The sequence below is a fragment of the Merops nubicus genome, unplaced genomic scaffold, assembly GCF_000691845.1.
Source record: "Merops nubicus isolate BGI_N331 unplaced genomic scaffold, ASM69184v1 scaffold10042, whole genome shotgun sequence".
In the NCBI taxonomy this organism is placed as follows: Eukaryota; Metazoa; Chordata; class Aves; order Coraciiformes; family Meropidae; genus Merops; species Merops nubicus.
In genome coordinates, this window is record NW_008591546.1 from 1 (window position 1) to 11291 (window position 11291).

The 11291-nt window shown below is 40.7% G+C and overlaps 1 protein-coding gene across 1 annotated transcript; it reads left to right on the forward strand.

The window, feature by feature from the left end:
- Positions 1-699: 699 nt before the first annotated feature.
- Positions 700-11291, forward strand: TGM5 (transglutaminase 5; the record flags this gene model as incomplete). The annotated part of the gene is made up of 8 exons (XM_008950300.1): positions 700-888; positions 1715-1850; positions 3706-3809; positions 5787-6029; positions 6688-7032; positions 7966-8123; positions 9770-9903; positions 11138-11291. Coding segments are annotated over 8 exons (1463 nt in total), but the record flags the coding sequence as incomplete, so codon positions are not given.

Here is an 11291-nt window from a genome sequence, read left to right on the forward strand (position 1 = left end):
TAATTATAATAATAATTAATATAATTAAATATAATAATCAAATAATACATGTATTATCACATTCCTCATCTGAGATTCCTCCTTTATAGCTGTGATCCTTTCCATCCTTTTAGAGAGCACTCAGTTTAGGCAATTTCAGCTTCATCATGAAGTAAATAACTCTACTTAGATATACAAAATCACTAAAAGTACAAATAATTAAAAAAAAAATATTAAAAAGAACTTACTGTTTTCTGTACAACCATATATGACATTTAAAAAGGCCTCTAAAATGGATCTGCTCAAAATATATGCAAGTACATCTAACAAATGTGAGCAAGCTACACGTACTATATGTGCATCTGCAACAAATGCACATTCAGAGAAAATACATACTTCTTGAGGCTTCCATAGAAATGAATTGAGAATGTTAACAGTGTAACGGTAGAGTGGCATACCAGGAGGTGACATTCATCAATGAAACAGAGAAAATTTAAACAGCTTGTCAGTCGGTACATTTGGGAACGTTTGTACTGAAAAGCAAGGCAGTTTTGAATCATCAGATGCTATGGTCTGATCTGGGTTTGATCCCAGAATTCTATCTATGATTAAAATACTATGTCACATCACTCGGCCAATGAGAACAGTGGTATAACAGAGTAATTTCTGCCTATTTCCCTCTCTCCTTTTCTGTAAATATTTTAATTCTCTGATGAGAAGGACTCTTTCAGGTTAACAGCAATGATGAAAAAGGAGTGGTGGAAGGGAAGTGGAATGGAAAGTACTTCTCAGGAACCAACCCCCTGCAGTGGAGTGGAAGTGTGACCATCCTTCGGAAGTGGTACAGGGGGAGATACAAACCTGTCCGGTATGGCCAGTGCTGGGTCTTTGCAGGAGTAATGTGCACAGGTATACAAGAAGGGATGAAGAATGCTATTAGAAAGGAAGCTTACTAGAATTTTTGGTAGTTTTAACTTTGTGACTTTATTGTTGAAGCTGTTTCAGCTCTGACAGAGAGAGTGAAGAACCTATGCTCTCCATGCATGAAGTGTTATTCTTCTGTTTTAAATAGACGTAGATTGTAATGCAGCACCCTAGTTTTGTGAGTCACCAAACAAAATGCAAAGCTGTTTGCCAGTCTGGGCTGGTAAAAAGAGCAAGGATTCAAAGAAGACCCAGGGCTCTTTCAAGTCTGTCTCCTCATAATGCCAGCTTTCTACTGCTGTGTCTTACCTGCTGGTAACAAAAATCAAATCACAATTCTGAGGACCTGTAAAGGGCACTACAAGTCAGAAAAGGCATTTAATCCTAGCAGTTTCCATTCAGAGCTGCTCTGAGAGACAAGAGTCATTTTGGGGAAAATACAAAGGAAAAACAATTCAGTCGAGAGGTATGTCTCAGAGAGGAAGAAGAAAAAGAAGCAGTAGCAGAGAAACACACACAGGGAGAAAATGGGAGAGAGAACAGGATGAAAAATGGAAGATTAAAATAAATGGGTTAACCTAACTCTTCTTTAAAAGAACATGGCAGCTAAGAATGTCATGTGAGTGGAACTGTCTTCTAAGCAATTGTGCACAATTACTGTGACTTGCATGATATGAGAGGGTAGTTTCTGAAGGTTTGTTTTCCCACTGAAAACATATAGACTAGACTGCTTTGCCAAGAAAAGCTGAAAAATAGTTTCTAAATGTCTGTAAAATAGGTTTACAGCAATTTAAGGTATTCTATATTGCAGTTCTGAGATCCTTGGGAATACCAACTCGTGTTATTACAAACTTCAACTCTGCCCATGACAGGAATATCAATCTGAGTATTGATAAGTACATTGACATTTCTGGAAAGACCCTGCACTTCACTAAAGACAGTGTGTGGTAAATATTTTTTTTTTCCCTAGTATTTCTTCCATTGTATTATTATTTTATTATATATACACTTTATATGGTGTGCTAATCTGCTTGAAGGTAGGGAGGCTCTACAGAGAGATCTGGACAGGCTGGATTGATGGGCTGAGGCCAGTGGTATGAGGTCTAACAAGGCCAAGTGTGGGGTCCTGTGCTTGGGTCACAAAAACCCCCTGCACCACTACAGGCTTGGGGAAGAGTGGCTGGAAACTGCCCAGAAGAAAAGGACCTCAGAGTGTTGGTTGATAGCCAGCTGGATATGAGTCAACGTATGCTCAGGTGGCCAAGAAGGCCAACAGCATCTTGGCTTGTATAAGAAATAGTGTGGCTAGCAGGACTAGGTCAGGGATCATCCTACTGGACTCTGCTGAGGCTGCACCTTCAATACTGGGTTCAGTTTTGAGCCCCTCAATACAAGAAGGACATTGATGGGATGGAGGATGTCCAATGAAGAGCAACATAGCTGGTCTACAGAAGAAGTCTTCTGAGGAGCGGCTGAGAGACCTGGGGTTGTTGAGCCTGGAGAAGTCTCAGGGGAGACCTTTTCACTCTCCACAACTCCCTGAAAGGAAGTTGTAGCAAGGTGGGGGTTGTTCTCTTCTCCCGGGGAACAAGTGATAGAGGAAATGGCCCCAAGCTGGGTTTGGGGAGGTTTAACTCATACGTGAGGAACAATTTCTTCCCCAAAAGGATTGTCAAGGCCTGGCCCAGGCTGCCCAGAGCAGTGGTGGAGTCCCCATCCCTGGAGGGATTTGAAAGATGCGTAAATGTGGCACTGAGGGACTTGGTTTAGTGGTGACCTGCCAGTGCTGGCTTAATGGTTGATGCCTTTAAAGGTCCCTTCCAACCAAAATGATTCTACGATTCTATATTCTCCCCTAATTAAAAGACCTAGAATCATGCTCCAGAAAAAACATCCCAGCCTCATGCTCTCAGTGATCTAAAACCCCATAGCAAAGAACAGTGTTGAGAAATGCAATATGTAATCAGTTTCATCATTTTGTAGAATTAACAGGGTAGATACTTTGTCCCATTGCTATTCAACACATAACTGAAAATATAACAGCTAATTTTCTCTGCTGTATGAAAGATTTTTTCCAAAAAAAGCTGAAGAGAGAATAACCTCCTGCCCCAAAATTATATCAGCTTGTCCCTTGATTCCGAGAGCAGAGCACACTCAGAAGCCTGTAAGTTTTAGACCCAGTTCCTGTGCTACACACACTCAGTCTTTCATGACTAACATTATACACCCCTTGCACAAGACTGAGAGGTTATTAAAGTAAAGATAATGTTTAATGCAGCTGAGAAAAATTCCATCCTATCCTGTAGGAAGAACATGGTGTTTCTTTCACCTCAGAGAAGCTGTTAAAAACAGTGCACAGAAACTATCACACTGCACACGTATTGTACTGCACACATCAGCATTTCAGTCACCAGGCACTCTACACCGTGTGGACCGAGTGGGACTAGGGTGACACAAAGTAGAAAGTAACTGTGAGTTAAATAACAATAGATAGCAATGTGTACAGAAGACTTTGCCTACAGTAAGTTGTTATGGAATGTCCAGAAGTAAATACTTGACTCTGCAATGAATTATTTTCCTTTTAACATTATTTTGTTCATAACATCAACATTTCTCAGGGATCTGAACACAAAAAGCTGGCACAGAAATGGAAAGAAAGGAGTTAGCAACTGGACTCTCTAGACAGGAGTCTTCATTCACTCAATTAGGGTTATCTCTTGCATTGCACCAGAAATGTATAAAATCTTTCAATATAAAATTAATTGTATGAATCAGTGATTCCCTAATCTATTTTCCTTCCAGGAATTTCCATGTATGGAATGAAAGCTGGTTCATTAGAAGAGATCTTGGCTCTTTTTATGACGGATGGCAGGTTCTGGATGCAACACCCCAGGAAAGAAGCAAAGGTAACACTGTTGTAAATATAAAAAGCTGTCAGGTATTGTTGCTCCTAAAGATCACTACTGACATTTCAGGACAACTCTCTTCTGTCTGTTCCCTGTAGATGCAGCATCAATTCTGGTGCACAAGAAAAGCAACACTCGCATCAAGCTCCACTGTGTTGCTTTTCTGTCAGTCTCTGGATGCCAACAGTACGCAAAGTCTTACTTTTTTTGATCCTCTGTCTCCACAAAAGCCAGCACATCATAAGTTCGCTTATCCCACCCTTGCTTTTCTTAACTCCTAACATTACACAGATTCATTAAATTACATAGAATAGCTAGGGTTGGAAGAGACCTTCAGTTTGCTTACTCCAACCACCTGCTCAGCACAGGGTCAATTAGAACAGGTTTCTCAGAACCCTTTCTAGTTGGGTTTTGAGTATCCTATAGGATGGAGACTCCACAAGCTCTCTGGGAAAACTGTTGCAGAATTTGACTATCCTCATAGAAAAGGGTTGTTTTCTTGTGTTTTAAAGGGAATTTCCTGTGTTTCAATTTGTGCCCACTGCCACTTGTCATTTCACTGGATATTACTGAGGAGAGTGTGATGCTATCCTCTTTATGCCCCTCCCATCAGGTATTAACACACATGGATAAGATTTTCCCAAGCCTTACCTTCTCCAGGTTGAACAGTCTCAGTTCTCATCCTTTAATCATTCTTGTGGCCCTTTGCAGGACATGCTCCTATATGTCCACATCTTTATTATACAAGGAGCCCAGAACTGGACATGGCACACCAGATGTGGTGTCATCAGTAATGAATAGAAGGAAAGGGTCATGTCTCTTGATCTGGTGTCAACGATCTTCCTGATGCAGCCCTGGATGTTGTTGGCCTTCCTTGCTGTCAGGACATATTGCTGGCATTAGACACTTTTGCAGGCTTGCACTGGACAGATTTAGAAGCAAACCAGATTAATTTTAGTAAGATGTTAAATAAAGATTTTAGAGCTTATAGTCACAGGGTTGAACCAAAGAGCATACAACAGAAAATAAAATATGCCCCATGACTCTACCTTATATTTTACAGGATGCACTGGAAGGGGTAGGAAAGTATTTCATATGATGTCCCCATGACATACAACAACATGTCATATAAGTACAAAGCTACACGGAAAGAAGCCCCAAACCGTTCTCTGGTTCTGAAACCAAGTGACACAGAATGGCTCCTCCTCCTCCTCCCAGACCAAAACAAATGCACAGCCTGCTAGAAACAAACCCTGGTCTCTCCCACTCCCTGAATTCTTCACGTTCACTGTCTGAAAGATCACTCATTGACAAGGGGGAAAAAAAATAAAATGCAATAAGTAGCTTGCTAGCAAGTAAACAGTGTGGATGACCAATGGCCACTTGGTTTCACCCTTTGTCTCTAGTTTTATTTACTAAGACACAATTTCATTGATCTAGTTTAATGACCTCAATCACAAGATTAATTTATTTGGTCATTTAAAACCCATCAAACTGCAGGTAAACTGCTTCTCATTCCCCACTACTAAGTTTACCCAGTTTAGCTTCCTGGTTCTTCTCAATGGACATACAGCATTGATAACTCATATCTCATAGGTGTCTGACTGTACTTCTGACTCGGCTCCCATCCTCTCCCCCTGTTTCACTAGCAGCCTAGAATAACAACTTTGCCAGCTTTGCAGGGTTAGAACATATCACTGAGCGAATAAATAGCAGACACATATGTAACACATGGCAGAAGTGCTAACCCTCCCTACACCTTATTAGCCTTACAACCTCTTCTGTGCTCCTACCTTCTGATAGAAAATACATGTGGAATCTCTGGATACGCTGTTACCATAACGCATGGATGTAGAAACAATTCACTTGATCCAAATGTGTCTTTGGAGTTAAAACCTCTCTCTTTTGCTGCCAGCATGAAGGTTTGTGTTTGTTTGCAATAGGCAGTCATTTAACTTCTCCCTGTCTCTCACCTAGGCGTATATCAGTGTGGTCCTGCCTCCACCAGAGCCATTAAGGAAGGGGACGTGAACCTGGATTACGACAGCTCGTTTGTGTTTGCAGCAGTGAATGCTGACTATGTTACTTGGATTCGCCACAGCAACAAGAGAAAAGAGAGAATTTATTCTGATACTAGGAAGATCGGAAAATTTATCAGCACCAAAGCAGTGGGCACCAACTCCCGTGTGGATGTCACTGCTAATTACAAATATCCAGAAGGTAAATTCTTTATTACAGATCTTGCCACTGATGGTCAGAAGTGAAAAGAATTTAGGCCTTTGTTGGACTGAGCACTGACTTAATTTCTTTACTTCTTCTAGAGCAAAGTAATAGGGAATTTTCAGAATCTTAGGGCTCATTGCCACCTGACAGTGATTCAGTATCGCCTTTATGGCCCTTGATGAAATACTAATGTATTCAACAGAAAGCCAGAGCTACTCCTGTAAAACACACCGCCCCCGCTGTTCCGATTAGCTGCTGAGAACATTTCTGTTATGACATGCAGCGACAGCCATTCTGCAAAAGTAGAGTTCTGCAGATTTTTTTCACCTTTCTTAATTTAGAGGAGATGACAATTGCCCCAGCTTATGCAGAACTGAGCTCTCCCGCAACTTGTCTTTCTACAGCTCACAGCTTCTCAGAAGGTGCCCGTGAACAGCTCACTGAAGCTGACAGGCGGGTTTTACTTTCCAGTTTTCATGGCCACGTATATTCATTTGCTTTTTTGTCAAAATTAGCATTTAGGTTAGATCTCACTTCTCCTCTTGTGTATCTTTTACCTTCGTCAGCTTTCCTAAGCTGTATTTTCTGAGAGCAATTATGGCTCCACTATATCTAGTATGCATGAGATCTCCAACCATGTCATCTTTCAAAGCAGGATCCCTGAAAGAAAGGCGGGTGTATAAAAAAGCACTGAAGCTGCTTGGTGTGAGAAACACTGGAAAAAGAATCCATACTACAAGATCTAGAAGACGATCTTCAACAACATGGAGACAGAATACAACACAGCCTGCACAAAACCCCAGTATTTCAGGGAAGCTGATCCTTGGCGCATCTCCTGTAATTGGCCAGGATATCCTCCTTACCTTGGCACTCAGGAACTTGATCTCAGATTTCAAGACAATAAAGGTTAAACTGACAGCTTCAGCCATTCTCTACACAAGAAAACCAAAGGCAGAGATTTTGCACTTGTCTAGGTCTATTAAACTTGGATCTCAAGAAGGTATTTTAAATTTTATTACAGCTTAGAACAAAACATATCTTTGTTTGTGGCCAGATCACATAGAAATAATGAATGGCTCAAGTGCATGACCTGGAACCGGTTAGAGACCAGGGCTATCCAGGGGAAGAGACACATATTTGCCCACTCTTAAGCATTTGAGATTTTGGGTGCTGTCAGAAAAGATACTGAACTGGGTGACCTTTTTATCTGACCCAGCACAGTCATTATTAATTCTACATTATGATCTTTTTTGCTGAGAGAACTAAGACACACACTGGAGACAACTCAGCTACCTACTCACCATAAGCAAAGTTAAAGGACAGATCAAAGAGGGAAACATAAGCCTAGGTCTTTTGCAGCACGAGGTACACTACCTGCAGATAGTGGCCTCTGCCCTGCTTTTTAGGGACAGTGCTGAAATATGGAACGTGTAGCAGAGATGAATAGAACTACCTTTTGAATCCAATATGCAACACATAACTCCTTCCATCATTCCAGCAGTAGATGAACATTTTTTTCTCAAGGTACTGAAAGCCATTGCCTCCCTCACTGGCACTGCATTCTCTTTAAGGCAGAGGCTGAACAGCTGTATCAGCAAGGGCATTTAAACCAATGCACCTTTTCAATTCTGCCTTCTTTTCAAGGAAGGAGCATTAAATGTCCAGCTTCAGACATTAAAAAAACACCAGCAGAAATTTCCTCCTCAGAACTGTCCAGCTACCAAACTATTCCTGATCCTTCAGTGTTTGATGTGAATGTAAGTAGAAGTCATCTATGAGCATCAATCCTGTCTGTTCGCTGTCAACACCCACAAATGGACAGCCGCAGGGTGATAGCATTCTTGCTCCTTAAAATAAAGATATATTACAGATAGCTGGTGCTTAGACACAGAAAAAAGAAGAGGTGCAAATTCTGTTTCTATTTCCATTCCAGCGAATGAGATTTCATTCAAGATCTCCTATGCCCAGTACAAAAAACATCTGATGGATGACAGGAAGATCCTAGTGACTGCTGTGTGTGAAATCAAACACGGAGCCTCGCTTCTCGTGGAGAAAGATATTGTACTTCAGGATCCTCTTCTCTCCATCAAGGTAAAAGATAGTGCCCTTTGGGTCCCTAGAGGGACATGTTGAGAATAGGCGACGCCTCATGGGGAGGAGTGTGGGAAGTGAAATGATGCTCAAGGGTGTTTTGATCTTGTTGCTCTAGTAATAGGCCATATAACACAAGTGAAATGAAACACACTAAGGAAAAGCAAACCTTTCCTGTGCTATGGCATTCTTGCCAGTGCTTGCTGACATGGTCCTGATAATGTTGTGTTACAAGGGTACAAGGTAAGATTATCTCCAGACAGACAAACAGAGAGACAGGGAGATCTAGTCCATATCTAGGCCTCCACTTCTGTCAGGGAAGTCTGGTCGTTCTCTTCCAGTTTATTTAGGAAGCCTTATTTTTACCAAAGACATCTTCACTGGCTAACTGGTAATACCTGGGGCTGTGAGGCTTGTTATTACTAATACTCAAATAAGTTCTTTCACCTTATCAGGAAAAGTGGCACTCTTCACCTTCTGTCACATCTTCCCACAGGATTTATAATTAGAACTATAAAAGGGTTTTTTCCACGTAAGACTGCGTTCTTACAAAAGTTGTAAAATGGGTAAAAGCAATTCTTAGTCTACAGGAAAGATCATGCACTATGGCAGGGGACAGTCCTAGGTTTGCTTGGCCCATCACATCCACAAAAACTAGCTTAACTTGTTTTGGACAGTTCAACATATTCATATGTATAAGACATGGGATCAAATGCTGTCTGTCTAACGTAGCGTGAACAACATAAAGGGAGTATGGTAATTCACAGAGTCTTTCAGAGCCTTCAGACCAGACTAGTTACCCCAAACCTCTCTGTCAGTAGCATACAGAAAAAGCAAGGCTACACATAGGATTAAAAAGGTTGGATTTTTGTAGGTCTGCCAATTTGTGAAAATCAAGTTCTAGTGAAATTCTGTAAAAAGCCTTCTGTGCTGTATCATGCAAATAAGAGTCAGCTTCCATAGGACAGGCCCCTGAAGTAAATTACTTCAATTCAGTAACTAAGTCTCAAAACGGGTTTCTGTTTCTGTTGACTGAAAATTCTGTCTAAACATACAGCCAATATAAAGAAATGCAATGGGAGTGATGGACTTTTCCATTATATTGATTAATATTACTTTATCTACAAAGACAACCATATACGCCAATTCTACTTTATCTCAAAATAAGACAATTAATATGTTTATTTGCTACCTGGCATTCTATTTTTTTTTCCTCAAGTCACTGCAATTCACCTCTGTCTCATACCTCCAATGTCTTCTAATCCTAAACCTATCATTGAGCCTAACTAAAGCTAATTTGACTTAAGCTGCCTATAGTAATTAGTCATATATGCCAAGTTAATACTTGTATTCTCATTCTTTTCTCACTCTGGCAAGTATACACTGTGTTACACATAACACCATACACTGACCTAGTCAAAAAAATAGGACTAAATGGTAGATCCTACAGTAGTTTGCTCTTTCTCTGTCACACTGATTCAAGCCTGAACTCTGATGCCCCAAAGTAGGTACACGTATTAATTCCTGGCTCCTTCCTGTCCAGGAGGTCCTAAGGGTACGTGGTTTGCAGTGGGAATGGAAAGAGAAAAACAAGAGAAAGTCGTGACACTAATGCAGTGGCTGAGCAGAACGCTTTGTCTCTGCAGGTCCTTGGTCCAACAGTGGTACACAAGGCTGTTAATGTGCAGGTCACATTTACCAACCCACTGTCTGAAGAGGTGACAGACTGTGTGCTGAGAGCAGAAGGTAGTGGCTTGCTCAAAGAGCAACTCAGAATCAAGTAAGTAAATGCTATCTGGCTAATAACTCACTTTGGTGGGAAATGTGGAATAAGAACATTTTTTCAAAAAAGACTCTGTCAACCTCATGACTTTTGTTTGCACCAACTATGGACAAAATACCATCATGTAAGTACCCTTCATATACTAATTGGAGATTTTCACATCTCCTTTGTCAAACTTTGAATTACAGATTGCTCAAGAAGTGGAAGGGTGGCCTGCTTTTAATGACAGCATAAAACTTGAGAGTGATGTAGTTAGTGACTTAATTACATAAAGGGAAACAAATTTAATACTTTCTTCTTGTGGTTTGCAAAAGGAAAATCAAACAATCATTGAAGACTAAGAGAGAAAGTGACAGTATCTTTTTTTTCCTTCCGTTATTAAATTACTAGAGAGCCAGGACATATACTGCAATGAAATGTCTTTAAAATGTGTCCACAGATATCATACCAACAAGAAATTGTTCTTCCACCTCCTCCATGTTTATTATTTTGAAAACATTTTTTAAAGTCTCCAAAATATTTATGCTGCAGGAGTTGCACTAAGAAAATGGGAGAGGAAAACAAAACAAAAAAAATAGCAAAAGACGGGTAATGATGTGAATCACCAAGGCTTCATTTACACCGAATACAAAATTCAGGTCTAGATCCTGACCTTGAACCCTAACTTGCCTTATCAGCATTGGCATTGCCAGCTTCAGTACCTCCTTAGGGCAGAGAGGCCCTTTCCTCCCACTCCCTCTGTTTTCTGGTGCTACTATTCAGTCTCCTTGTGTAGGACAGCCGAGAGTCATTTCTAACTATGGGCAAGAATTCAACAGGTAATTATATTTACCACATTAAAATACAGCATGAGCATATCTAGAGTACTGAAAATGTTGTGAGTGTTAAGGGTAACACACAGTTGGATTTGAGCTCTTCTACAGATAAGCTTTCTGATCATTCCTCAGGTGCTCTGTATGTTTTGCCCTCATGCTACACCACCTAATTCTCTATCACAGGTTGAGAACTGCAACTATTGCACCACCCATTACAGCTTGATTAGCTCTTCCAGGATAGTGTTGTGGGGGCTGTGGACATGGAAGGTCATGTCCACCTGTGCTAGAAGCATACAAACAGCAGCCGCATACTCTTGACTCTTCCTTTCCATAATGTCTTAGATCAGGGGCCTCTGAAGAATACACAGTAAGAATTTTTCAGCTTCTTGAACTTATAAATGTATTCTCTCTTTTAGGGTGGAAAGAATGGTCCCCATGGAGAGCTCAACAGTACAATTTGAAATAATCCCTTACAAGAGTGGCACCAGGCAGCTTCAGGTGGACTTGGTTTGCATCCATTTTTCAGACATTAAGGGATTTGTGATGCTTGATGTGGCTCCTGCTCAGTGA